At 48.5% G+C, this 13,653-nt stretch overlaps 2 protein-coding genes across 2 annotated transcripts; one reads left to right on the top strand and one right to left on the bottom strand.

Moving 5' to 3' along the window:
• Positions 1 to 1,322: 1,322 nt before the first annotated feature.
• On the top strand, positions 1,323 to 2,477 carry LOC141041373 (F-box protein At5g49610-like). Its single transcript, XM_073507518.1, has one exon. It carries the CDS (start codon positions 1,323 to 1,325, stop codon positions 2,475 to 2,477), a length of 1,155 nt encoding a protein of 384 aa, XP_073363619.1.
• A 7,849-nt stretch (positions 2,478 to 10,326) lies between these two features.
• LOC109775409 (poly(A) ribonuclease POP2-like) lies at positions 10,327 to 12,982 on the bottom strand. Its single transcript, XM_020334156.1, has 2 exons — positions 12,862 to 12,982; positions 10,327 to 11,840 (listed from the first exon to the last, which is right to left on the bottom strand). Exons 1-2 carry the CDS (start codon positions 12,980 to 12,982, stop codon positions 10,327 to 10,329), a joined length of 1,635 nt encoding a protein of 544 aa, XP_020189745.1.
• Between the last annotated feature and the right edge of the window lie 671 nt (positions 12,983 to 13,653).

The raw sequence follows: 13,653 nt of genomic DNA, 5'->3' as shown, positions 1-13,653 counted from the left end.
ACAACCTCCGGCACCTCGACGAGCACCGGCTTTGGGACAAATCACCGGCGAGCAGGCCAACGGTAATGCCATCGTGGGCATGGTGTCGGACGATCCGGGCTTCTTGGATGACCAAAGGGCGCTGTACTAGTCCATTCGTAGTGCCTGCGGCATCCACCGCGACCGATGGCGGTTGTGCGTCCTACGGGGCGAAGAGAGATGCCCTGTTCACAGGGATTGATGGCGGGAGCGTTGCCCATGGCACCGTCGATCGCTGCGCTGCAACAAGCCTTTGAATAAGGCCACCGACTGTAGGCAGCGCCACTCCCCCGCCTCCGGGCCACATGCGGCTGCTGATGCCTCCGTCGTCTTCTCTTTGCCAGATCATCAGGGGAGAGGACGGTTATCTGGAAGAATGTCCTAGGGGCGGGTACACCGATGTAGAGGCGGAGGAGGCATGGGGGCGGCGCATAAAGACCTGGGTGGGGCGATTTGTTTCCTGGGTAGGGGGGAAACCGGTTAAAATCAGGGAACGAAAGGTGTTTTTTTTTTTCTGGCAGGACAAAAATCGTTGACGAGGAGGGGTCGTTCGATCGATGGGAGGGCTACTAAAGGAAATGAAGACTACGGTACCACGTGACAAATGTGGTAAGCAATCCAAACAATTAAAAAAAGCGAAACAGCTACAAAACCCCCTTTAGGGCAACTCTAACCGATCTCTTAAAAATAGAGGAGTAAAACGGCAGAGTAAACCTTAGTGATGTAAATTTACTTCACTAATTTTTGGCCGTTCCTAGCCGATCCCTTAAACTTAGTGGAGTAAAAATAATAATTTGCGTCACCTATTCGGCCACCGAAACACATTTTCTTACTTTTTTATTTCATTCGACGACAATGGAGTATATAATTCACCAATTCTTTGCCACGAGAGCAAGACCAAAGAAAACAAGAACCACAATTAGACATTTTAGAAGATATCCAATTTTCTTAACTGCTTCCACTAGTTGGCTTAATATCTTCTCTATGTCTTCATTGTTGATCAATGGAACCTTGAGCTTCGACACTTCTTTCTTCTTTGATGGCCTGCTGGTGTTGGAGCCACAACACAGCCGCTACATCCGATCTCACATGCGCACGATCCTTGATTTCAGTGACTCCAACTTCATGGTGTGGCAGACCCACCATGACCTAGTACGTGTCCGACTAGGTTTGCTAGTGCGACGACGTGCATGTAGTACGTGTCCGACTAGGTTTGCTAGTGCTAACTCTAGGCTGATATATAGATGCATACATATAGCTAGGTACAGGCCGGAACCAACGCGTACGTACGTTGTGGTAAAAAGATGGAGACGGCGCCGGGTGTTGTGGGGCTGTGCGACGACGTCCTGGTGGAGATCCTTGTCCGTCTCCCGTCCAAGTCGGTGCTCCGCTGCCGCGCCGTGTGCAAGAGATGGCGCCGCATCACCACCGACGGCTCCTTCCTGGCCGCCCACGCTGCCCACGCGGCCAGCTGCACGCGCGAGATGATCATCCGCCCCGGGCACGTGTATGACCCTAGCTCCTTATTGGCCGTGGAAACCATCCGTCTATCTCTTGATCCCAGGCCTAGGCCGATCCGCTTTCTTTGCAACCGAACCCATCTAATGTGGTGCCGAGTATTGTATTCTCTGGACGGCCTGCTGGTGTTGCAGCCACAACCCAGCCGCTACATTATCTGCAACCCGATGACCAGACAGTCAGCCAGCTTGCCGCCGTTGGCTCCACAGCCGTGCTTCACCGCCTGTGCCTGCGGCTTTTACTTGCACGGCTCCTCCAACGAGTATCGCCTCTTGTGCCATTGCTTGCAAGGAGAAGCCAGGGAGCACTCCTACTACATCCTCTCCACTGCCAGCACCTTGCCTCGACGACTGGGCCGCGCACCAACTCCAGCAGACCTACCCACCAGCTGGGTCCGGTATGAAGTTCCTGTGGCTCACTGCGGCATCCTCCATTGGTTCTCTCTGCACCCGGAAGCTACCCGCACCGGCAAGATGCTGGTGTTCCATACGGTTTCCGAGACGTTCCGCCTCATGTTGCGGCCGCCGGAGCGACCCGGCGATGCTACCACAAGCTGGAGCTTGTTCGAGCTAGACGGCGAGCTCTGCATCGCGGCTATGCAAAGCGAGACATCGCTGGACATCTGGGTGTTGCAGGACTACAAGGCGGAGAGCTGGATGCTGCGCCATCGGGTCACAATGTTGGGTGGCAGCAACGCTGTGACGATGACAATGGTAGTCTCCGTTGGAAGCGGCGCCATCCTCATTGGAAGTCGCTATTGCGATGTGGCCAGATTGTACAATCTCAAAGACAAGAAGACGCACAAGGATGTAATATTCGGCCCCTCATTACCCACCTTCTTGCTATTCAGTGAGAGCCTCGTGTCGCATGCCTTCTTCGATTCGCCTCCGCACCCTGGCTTTGAATCCATAAGCTTCTCTCCTCGCAGAGGAGGTAGCTAGCTAGCCACCTGTTTGGGATAAATGGATAATACATAAGTCTTGAGTTTAAATTTGTACTCAGCCCTACAATATAAGAGCGTTTTTAACACTATACTATACTTATGTGTTTACACATGCAAGTGCTAGATAAGTGTTACTTAGCTGGATATCATCGTCCTCCTAACCATCTAACCATAGGTTGGTTTGCTAGTTTGCTCGCTGTCGAGTAGTAGTACTAGTTGGTTGGCTTGCATGCCACCGAGTGTATCCCTTCGGAAAAAAAAAACGGTGGACACCGGTTGCAAACTCCATCTCCTGCATGCCCTCTCCCAGATGCTCACACGTCTCTCACCTTTCCATCTGACGATATCTGCTTGTGAACTCTGTTTGTAGTTTCTTTCGGTTCGGAAACGAAAGCTCGGCTCCCTAACAAGACGAGACAAGGCCCGCACAGCTCGGCTCCCTAATAATACATAAGTCTTTAAATTTGTACTCAGCCCTACAATATAAGAGCGTTTTTAACACTATACTGTCCCGCCCCCTCATGCGCCATGATGGAGGACAGGACACGCTCGATGATCCTGAGCGACCCCGTATAAAGCAGGTGGATTCGTCAAACAATGCATGGCCTCACTGCTCGTCCCCTCCTTCTCCGCCTCAGGCACGATACTTGCATTGGGCTTGGAACTGAGCCGATCAGGAGACTCTTTGTGCAGTCGACACGGTAAATAAATTTGACCTAAAACCGAGTCGATAACATTATTGTTTATTTCTGACTCAATTTTCTTTGATCCTTGTGACTAGTCTTTTTGTGAGTCGGCATACCATTAGCTTTTGATCTTGCCAACCAGACAGTCAGGTTATGACCTGTTTGGAGACGAAGAGTGGGCGTTAGGTACCGAGCATATTTAGTTAGGCATTTCCCAAAAAAGAAAGAAAGCCGAGTGAAAAACCTACCTACTGGTGGTGCACCATATGGTGGAGCTTAAGAAAAAAGCCCGGATCTTCCTCGGCTTGTTGGCTCGCACCAGAGAGCGCTTTCATTAGGGGACACACTTTGCATGATAATTTCATGCTTATTCAAGGCTCATCGCTCCATGCCTTAGGAGATCCATCATGTTTGATCAAACTTGATATCTCGAAGGCATTCAATATGGTGGACCGGACGCTTCTTCTCAAAAGTGTTGAGTAAGTTTTTTTTTTAAAACGGAGGCAAAAGTTTTGCCTCATCGATTAATTAAGAAGAAGAGAATTGCCCAGTTAATTTGTGGAAAACCGGGCGAAAACCAATACAAACGGGGCACATACTAACTACTCACATGGCAAGAAACCCCACAACCGCACAGGTGACCCTGCCAGTCTCTTTGAATACACAACATCCACAGAACCCGACATTGCTACTACACCAAGAGACCGCCGACAAGAACACCTGGACACAAGGCATCTGACACCTCTCAAGGACGGGCCGAGAGATCGAAGGTTATCCATCAAGCAGTCAGAGACTCCTTGCATGTGGCGCCACTCTTTCCTTTGCCCACCTTCTTTTGTTTGCCCCTTATTGGCGTCCCAGTCAAGAGGCAAGCAATCGACCTACCCAGACCAGGTCTAGCAGTCTCCACACTGACGAGCAAGTCACAAAGTTCCTTCGCGAAGAGAGCATTTGGGTTTGGAGTAGGTGGCAACACACTTGGCTCAGTAGTCGTGTCACTCACAGGCATCACCTGCTCGATTGGTCGTAGACGAGGGAAGGGAGCAACATCTGAAACACCACGCTCCATGACACCGAGAGGTAGGCTGCCTGACGCCTGACACCCAATGGACTTAGGCGAGTGAGAGACAACAACATCCAAATCACCACACTCCTCGGCATCAAGTATTTGGCTAGACTCCCGAGGTGATGCAAGCAATAAATCCGCAATCGAGATCGCCGGGGGGGGGGGGGGGGGGGCACCTTCAGTTGTTCGACGGACAGAGGCAAAACCGGAGCACCACACTGGACTCGAAGCTCAGGCATAATCTGCAGCACCGGAGTAACAGCCACACCAGTGTCCGGTCCTTCAAAAGCTGGCAACGGAAGTGTTGAGTAAGTTTGGTGTTGGACGGAAGTGGATCACTTAGGTCTGCGGTTTGTTGTCCACGGCAACAACCCAGGTCTTAGTGAATGGATCGACAGGCATTACGTTGTTCAACGGCAGAGGTTTAAGACAAGGCAACTTCCTATCGCGGCTCTTGTTTGTCTTGGTGATGGAATCGCTACACCACATTTTCAAGCTAGCCATGCCACAAGAGTTGCTGACTCCTTTGGCTAACTACTATAGTTTCCAAAATATGCGACAAGGTCTTGACGTTTTGGACAGAGACACAGTCTCCAAAATATGACTAATAACTACAGTTTTATATTGAAGTATAAATATATAACCAACCATTATATGATATTAAGAAAGTACTCACTCCGTTCCAAAATAAGTGTTGTCATGGGAGTGAGTATTTTTCAGGGCAAACATCTATATATGTGCCTTCCGCTTCGGTACACCCCACCCCCCTAAACACATCAAGGGCTGAGATTAGCCCATACCCCTACGTGAGGAGGGGCACGATGGTCATATTTTAACCCCCCCCCCCACCCCCGCCTGTCCACGCCGATACCCCCCGTAAACGGCTGGTGCGCCACGCCGAGCCGTCACGCAACACGTGAACGCCGCGTGGTGGGGTGGGGCCACCACGACGTCAACGACGTGCATGGAGGCCGGACCGCGGCATAATTGCGGACGACGACGTGCATGGGCGCCAGATCAAGGGAGAAGTCGGGCAAAACGACGGACGCGGTGAGACGCGTCGTGGGGGACCTGGGGACGGCGACAACCGTTTGCATCCGGCGTCGGGGTCGTACTCCAGGGCGGACAAGGGCGGCAGCGATCGGCCGGCGGGGGCAACGCTGGATCGGGCCGCGTGATCGCCGAACGAACTGCCAGGGCGTGGGTGCACGACTGTGTTTTTTTTTTTGCAACATGCGGCCGTATCAGCTCGGGCCGTCGGCTTGACTCGGGCTGTACGCGCCGGCAGACGTCGCCCGGGCGTGGGATACGTTATGGACCGTATGCCCAAAATGCCCTTAGACGTTAAGGGAGGGGGGGGGGGGGGGCGAAGCAGGTCTCATGTATGTGATCTTCATACTTTCCAAACGAATATTTCAAAAACTTTGACTATATGTAACCTTATCGAAAATGACAAGAATTTCAAAACCGATGGGAGTATATGCTAAGGCCTTGCATGAAACTTTCAATAATTGAACAAACGTGTCTTATAAGCTACTTCCTCTTTCTCAAAATAAGTGTCTCAAGTTTAGTATAACTTTGTACTAGCTTTAGTATAAAGTTGAGATATTTATTTTAGAACGGAGGGAGTATGTCAGCGGTGAGGGGAAAATGATGCAACCTGAAACTGTATTCGGTAGCTGAGCAGTTCAGCACGACGCATTGCTATACTAACCAAAATGGATGTTGAACTGCGCAAGCTCAGTCCTCAGACACTTAAAATCAACTGGAACATGCTTGAAATATAACATGTAAATATGTAAAAAGGGACAGATCTGACAGGATTATTATGTAGATAAAAATGTTGAATCCGAAGAGATACATGAAGTAAGAGCAAATCTTATATGCAGACTAAAAAGAAACGGAGGGAGTAAGAGCATCTACAGTCGGGCGCCCCAACCCGCCACATACGTCCGGATGGGCCGTCCGGTCACTGACAGGTCATGATTTTTTGACCCAGACGGATGGCTCAAACGCACTGGTTGACCGGCACCCCTTATATCCAGCCCAAATATGAGGCGGATATGGGACGTCCGAGCGCGTCCGGGCACACCTGCCACATAGGACTGACGAAGGGGTCCCACGCAGACTCGCTTGAAAGCCCGGCGGTCTGACGGACACCTCCTCCGTCGCCGCGGTGTGAACGCCATGTGGCGCCGCTCCGGCTCGCCGCCCGAGAGTAAATCGGCCTACACTAGTAGAAAACGAAGCTTTATCACCGGTTCGTAAGGGCCTTTAGTGCCGGTTCTGCAACCGGCACTAAAGAGTGGTGACTAAAGGCCCCCCCTTTAGTACCGGTTCGGCACGAACCGCCACTAAAGGCCCACCACGTGGTGCGAGCTCGCGCCATGGTATGGGGGACCTTTAGTACCGGTTGGTGTTTTTCTAAAAATTTTGGAAAAAAAATTTAAACTTTTTTTCGATTTTCAGTTTTCTGAATTATTTGATGATTTAGTCTGTAATCACCCCTCTTAACTACTCAAGTGTGGATCACTCATTCCAAATCGTCTAACTTCCCGGCCGGTCACCCATCCTCTCACTCCCCCAGCCCAAGCACGCTTAACTTCAGAGTTCTATTCCCTCTACTTTCCAATTATGCATTTGTTGTTTTCCTGACAAATGTAAGCTGTCAATCCTATTAACCCTCAACAGTTTAGCTTGAGCATTAGGTCACACGTTTCACCGTTTGACTTTGAAACTATTATTCTAAAAAAACAGTAATTATTTAGTAACACTAATATTTCTTGAATAAGTTTGACCATAGTTTGACCACAGTTTGACCAGATTTGACCAAAATTCAAATAATTGAAATAATTATTTAGTAACACTAATATCCTTGAATAATTATGTAGTAACATTAATACTTCTTGAATAAGTAGTTTGACCAGATTTAACCAAAAAACTGAAATTTGAGCATATCTTTTTTTCCTTTTGGAATTTGAGGATTCTAAAAAATTGCAAATAGGCCGTAGGCCGTCAAAATCGGAATAATATTTTCGTGCTGAATTTTTTGATATATTATACTTTTTTTCTGACATCGTATGCAAAAGTTATAGCCGTTTTACATTTTCCCTACACTTTTTACAAAACATGTCCAAATTGAAGTTTTCAAATTTTCGTAATTTGTAGATGTAGTAATATAACTACCTCTCAAAGAATTTTATTTTTTGAAGTTTTTATCATTTTCTTTTGATTTTTTCAAAACTGAAATGGCGATACACGGAGAGGGGGGGGGGGGGGGGGGTAGAGTTTGAAAATTGCCCTATAGTCCCGGTTTGTGTCTCCAACCGGGACTATAGGTCAGACCCCTTTAGTCCCGGTTCATGGCACGAACCGGTACTAAAGGGCTAACCTTTAGTACCGGTTCGTGCCACGAACCGGTACTAAAGGTGATCGTGGGGCCCTGGCCTGGCGCCAGCCTGCCACCACCCCTTTAGTACCGGTTCGTGGCACGAACCGGTACTAAAGGTTCAACACGAACCGGCATTAATGTATAGCCGTTCGAACCGGCACTAATAGTACCATTAGTACCGGGCTAAAATCAAACCGGGACTAATGTGTCTCACATTAGGTCCTTTTTCTACTAGTGCTATTTAACCCGGCCGGAGTCCTGCAACCCTAGTCCATCCACCTCCCCCCTCTCCGGGCCGCCAGTCCGAGCCCATCCACCTCCCCCCTCTCCCGGTTCGGTGCTCTGCCCATGCTCCGGCGCTCCGCCATGGTCCGGAGAAAGATCAGCTACTACGCAATGCTCACGCCGGAGGCCCGGGTGGAAGCCAACCGGGCGTTTCTCCAACAGGAGCAGGCGGCGTCCGGCGCGCTCTTCGTCGAACTCGACGCGGAGATAGAGGCGGAGGAGGCCGGAGCGGAGCAGCCGGAGGAGCCAGAGTTGCAATTGCCGCCAATGCTTTCGGAGCCGGGCACGGAGATCGTCGATATCTTGGACGATGAGTAGTTAGGTTATCAGTACGTAGGTTTATTTCATTTGCATATCTTTGTACGGATTTAAGAATCTAGTATGATATGTCCGGATATAACTAGTGAAATTTGAGACGCGTCCGATCACTGCCTGCATTCACATATGTTTGAGGGGTCATATTTAACATACTACTCCCTCCGTTCCTAAATATTTGTCTTTCTAGAGATTTCAAATGGTCACCACATACGGATGTATATAGACATATTTTAGAGTGTAGATTCACTCATTTTGCTCCGTATGTAGTCACCATTTAAAACCTCTAGAAAGACAACTATTTAGGAACGGAGGGAGTACATGCTATAAGAAAGAGATACACGGAAGAAGAGAATGTACGGCTAGTCAATCGATGCCAAGGACTAAAATACTTGTCGCGGACGCATTTTTGCAAAAAAAAAAAAAAAAAAAAAAATCACTCTCGAACCCGCAGTAGCAGTACACTGCCTCCTCCGAGTCTCCGACAGAAGCTGCAGTCCACCGCCGCAGCCTGCAGCTGCCCTGCTCCCCCGTCGCCGTAGCTCCTTTGCTACCCCGCCGCCTCAGCTCCCCTGCTCACGCAGCTCCCGCTCGCTTGCCTGCCCCTCCCCTCTGCTCCGGCATCGGCGAGGCAGGCCGGACGCGCCGGATCCAGATCACCACCAACCGGAGATGACCTCCAGAGCCCGCAGCTCTTCTCCGGCCCAGTCACCTCCGCCAAGTCGGGAACAATTACTGGCAGGGACGCGGACCCGCCACAGCGGCTCCTCCGGTCGAACTGTTTGGAGTGCCTAAGCCTGAGCAGCTCGACGGCATGGAAGGGCCCCGACGGGCTAGGACGACGAGTTCTTATTTTCCCGGGGACGCCAGCAGCTGCATCAGTGCCATCAGGTCGGGGATGCTGCTGGTGCCCACGACACAAGCAAGCTAAATTCTTCCCCTCGCGAGCTCGACGGAGGTGGCGGCGGTTATTCAAATTACTCCTGTCAATTCCAAGATGTTTAGTGCTGTCAATTCCTTACTGCAAGTATCTTTATGGTGGCAGCATGCTCCTTTCTTCTCCTTCATGGAGCAAATGAACTGTATGCGATGCCTGATTGGCAGATTCTGATCAGAAGAAAGCAACATCAAGATGCCACTGTTCCCACTAGAGAGCTAGTTACTGAAATCATACACCATTGCACATCCATCCTCCGAAACATAAATATCTCTGCTCTGCATTGACTACAATATGTTCCACAACTCTACCACATGACAAAGTGCAAATTTTCTTTTGATTAGTACTACTTTGTAAATTCCCACTAGAGAGCTAGTTACTGTATTTCTCCCCTGTCAATTCCTTACTGATTTTTTATTTTGCGAAAAATCCTTATTGAAATTGTGAACTTTGTTAATGAATTTTAATGTAATTTAGTTAATGTCATGGAATAAATTGTAAGCTTGTCATGGTTGCATAGCACTGTTTGGCTGCCTGCATCCGCATATTAGCCCTCTGAACTCTGAAGTGTTGCATAGATATATCCAATGTGGCAGGGGGAGGAGGAAAAGATTATGCGTGACAAGATGTTTGGATTGAGGAGGTCAGGGTTTTGATCATCACTGAGTTAAACAATTCTCAGGAGTACTCGCTACTTAAGTTGTCAAAATACGCCCAAATTCAGACAATCAGAATTTAGTGGACATGAAGGGTGTAGTGACCATGAACATACAGGTATCCACTACTGTAATCTAAATGGGGAGTAATTCAGATAATCTGGATTTTTGTTTGTAATCTGTAATCTAAATGTAGTGCTTGGAGTAATCCAGATTCAGATTATCACTACTGTGCCTTCCTTCCTTCCTTCCCTCCTCCTTTTAGATTATCACTACTGTATAATCTGACTGTGATCTGACAGTAATGATTCAAATGTTTACAGTAATCTGACTGTAAATATGGCATACAGGTATTCATCACCGTGAACATACAGTAATGATTCAAATCTGACAACAATAATTGTTCATGTGTGTATGCATTGTAACTAGAGTAATATTTTACAATAGAGTTTACAGCTTGACTCTCGGTCTCAGGGGAGGGCACATAATTCTTCATGTGCGAGCGCCCATTCTAAGAGAACCGAAATTCATGTGAACTGTAAGGTTGGAAGCACCGCTGCAGGGTGATGATGGCCCTCCGCCCTGGGTCTTGCTCCGGAGACCCGTGCTCGATCAGGCGCCAGTTGGGGAAGAAGCAATTCCAAAGTCCGAAGAAGCAATGCTCCTCCAGGGGAAGGCACCTCGTCAGAAGACTAATCAAGTATAGAAAGCACATTCTGGTTGACGACAGCCAAATCACGTTGGGGTTCTGGAGAGATCTCATGTTGGTAAGCAGCCCTGCTAACATTGTTGCTGTAACTCCGACTCTCCCTTGCTCATCTTCTGCACCTTGCTGTGCTTCCACATGGAAGGTCCAAACTCGTCCATAGGCCAAGCGACCGTTGTTGTCAGAGATACCAATGGCTAGGTCTGCCTTGCACCGGGATGCCTCCGTGCGTACTTCGGCATAGGACATGATATGATTGATGGTTGAATTAGTGAACTCAACCTCAACTGTCAACAGGCCCTGCACGTCTAGGGAGCCGGTGATGATCCTAATCTCCGTGTCGAAATTGGACGCCCAAACATCTACCTGGTCTGCATCTGCATTCGCACCACTTGTACCAGGCAAGGGATTTTCCACCCCGTAGATGGTGTTTTTGTAACATCGCAGCTCGGATGAGGCTGCTCGATCGCTCAGCATCAAGTGACGGAAACAGCCAAGAGTAAGGTGGGCGTCAGATCCTGATCCGTGCTCTTGTCCGCTTCTCTTCACCCCCAAACTCGCAGCGAGACCTTTCAGACTGCCACTCCCAGGCACGCTTCGGCTGGGCTTCTGGCAGCGAACTCCAAGACTGAGAAGAAGTTTTAGATCGTAACTGCTTCGGAAATACCTCTTAGCCAATCGGACGAACTCTGCTCGGGAATGTGCCAGAACGGAGCTATCTTGGAGTGCCCTGATTAGGTACCCAAAATCTGAATACCCTTGGAAAGTTATCCAAGTAATGTTCCTGTTTTCCAATATGCCCAGGGTTCTGATGCCGTTGATGAAATCCTTGATGTTGATACCCCTGCTCGCATGATCGTCAAGGTTTAACTTCGCCGTATCTCTTAAAAACCTTACGTTCTTGCTGGTAGAGCTCCTTGCCGTGTACTGAAAGAGCATGTTGAACTGAAACACCCGGAACGAGTTTGGATCGAGCCCGGAACTGGACTTGGCGAGTGCAAACCCCACTTGAACCAGATCGCCTTCGTCGACGATTCTTCGGGTCTGCTCATAGTGACCGTCGGGAGACTGGGGCGGTCCCCAAGGATCGACTACGTCGTCCTTCATGCAAAATTCCGTATCGACCGCGACGTACCATTTGCACTTTTCGTCTCCCAGCAACTTCTTCATCTGTGCATACCCTGTATCTGCGGTGTCTGCCCAAATATCCAGGAAACCTTCCGGCTGCTGCTGCACTTGCGGAGCTGAAGCTGCAGCTACGAGCAGGTGCTGCACTTGTGGAGCTGGAGAAGGTGCGGACTCTGTATGTGTATGGCTCTCTGCGTCCAACAAAAACCAAGCAATGTCAGATCAAAAACCAAACAAGAGCCGAGCTTATTTCAGTCAGCAAGCAGTCTAATTCAGTTTCGGTGGAAATCAGAAATTCAGCTCATACTCTATCTACAAACTTAACAGTAGGGAAGAAGAAAGAACAACCAGAAATTCAGAAACTTAAAGCAAGCAGTCTAATTCAGTTTCGGGGGAAATCAGAAATTCAGCTCATCCTCTATCTACAAACTTAACAGTAGGGAAGAATAAAGAACAATCAGAAATTCAGAAACTAAAACCACGCAATGTCAGATGAGATCAAACACCAAACAAGAAGAGCCTTATTTCAGTCAGCAAGCAAGCAGGTTAATTCGATATTGGCTATTTCAGTCAGCAAGCAGATAAAAAACCAAAGAAGAGCCGAGCTTATTTCAGTCAGCAAGCAGTCTAATTCAGTTTCGGTGGAAATCAGAAATTCAGCTCATACTCTATCTACAAACTTAACAGTAGGGAAGAAGAAAGAACAACCAGAAATTCAGAAACTTAAAGCAAGCAATGTCAGGTCAAACACGAAACAAGGGTCTTATTTCAGCCAGCAGTCAGGTTAATTCAGTTGCGCATCTTCTATCTACAAACTCAACAGCAGGGAAGAAGAAGAAGAAGAAGCAGAAATTCAGAATTCAGAATCTAAAACCGCGCAGACAGCTACGAATTCAACACACGCGACGCCTCTTGGTGGCCCTAAGCGTGCACGGCGAGCTCCGCGGCCCCATGCGTGCACGGAGAGCTCCACGGCTCTGGCTTTCCGGAAACAGAGTTGTGAAGAAACGCTAATTCGACAGGGATCGCCCGGAACTCCCGCACGGGTATGCGGCGGAGAGCCCCGAGACGGCGAGCATAAACTTTGCCTACGCGTTCCACGACGCCGCTGATCACAGCTCCCAAGAAACCAAAGCTACCAAGAAACCAAGAAAGCCCCCAAGAAAGCCCCCAAGAAAGCAAGAAAGTCCCAAGAAGTAATCGGAAACTCACGTTGAATTAGAGGAGATTCGGAGTCGGAGATCACGGTCGTAGCGGCGCCCGCGTCGTGCTCCTTGGCCGTGCTCTCCACCGGCGGGGACGACGGCTCGGAGGTCGTCTCCTCCTCGCACATCTTGAGGAGACCCGCGGGGGGGCGCTCCGGTCACAGTTTCAGAACTCACGCCAAAAGATTCTAGTTAAATTGCGACGGGACGGGAGGAAATTTAATTTGGGGGGCAAATTCGGCTGCCGGCGAGGTCCCGTCGATGAAGAAGATGACGCCCCTTTTTATGAAGAGGGGGAGAGCCGAGCGGGACGATTTCGTATTTGGAAATGGGCAGATGTGCGGGGAGGGCGAGATGGGCCGGCCCATGCACGCGGGAGGCCACAGCCTCTTTTTTTTTGTTTTGTTTTTGTACTTTCGTTTGTACTTTAAAATATCCTAAATACATATATTACAAAAATACTCTACAAAACACATTTGAAAAATGTTGAGAAAATGTTTGAAAAAATGCTAATGAAGCAATCAGAAAATGTAGAACGCGTATAGAAAAATTGTTGATCATGTATTAAAAATTGTTGAACAACTATTTGAAAAATGTTAATTAAGCATTTGCAAAATGTTGAACATGTAAAGGAATTTTTTTGAACATGTATTCCAAGAATTATGAATTTTTTTATCATGTATGTAAAAATGTTAATCAAGTATTTGAAAAAAAATTGAATAGTATTTGAAAAAGTTAATTAAGGATTTGGAAAATATTAAATGTGTATTATAAATTTGACCATGTATTTAAAAATGAT

This window comes from Aegilops tauschii, chromosome 2 (genome assembly GCF_002575655.3).
Source record: "Aegilops tauschii subsp. strangulata cultivar AL8/78 chromosome 2, Aet v6.0, whole genome shotgun sequence".
NCBI classification, from domain to species: Eukaryota; Viridiplantae; Streptophyta; class Magnoliopsida; order Poales; family Poaceae; genus Aegilops; species Aegilops tauschii.
Note: the sequence above shows the minus strand (reverse complement) of the source record. Positions and strands in the feature narration are given on the sequence as shown.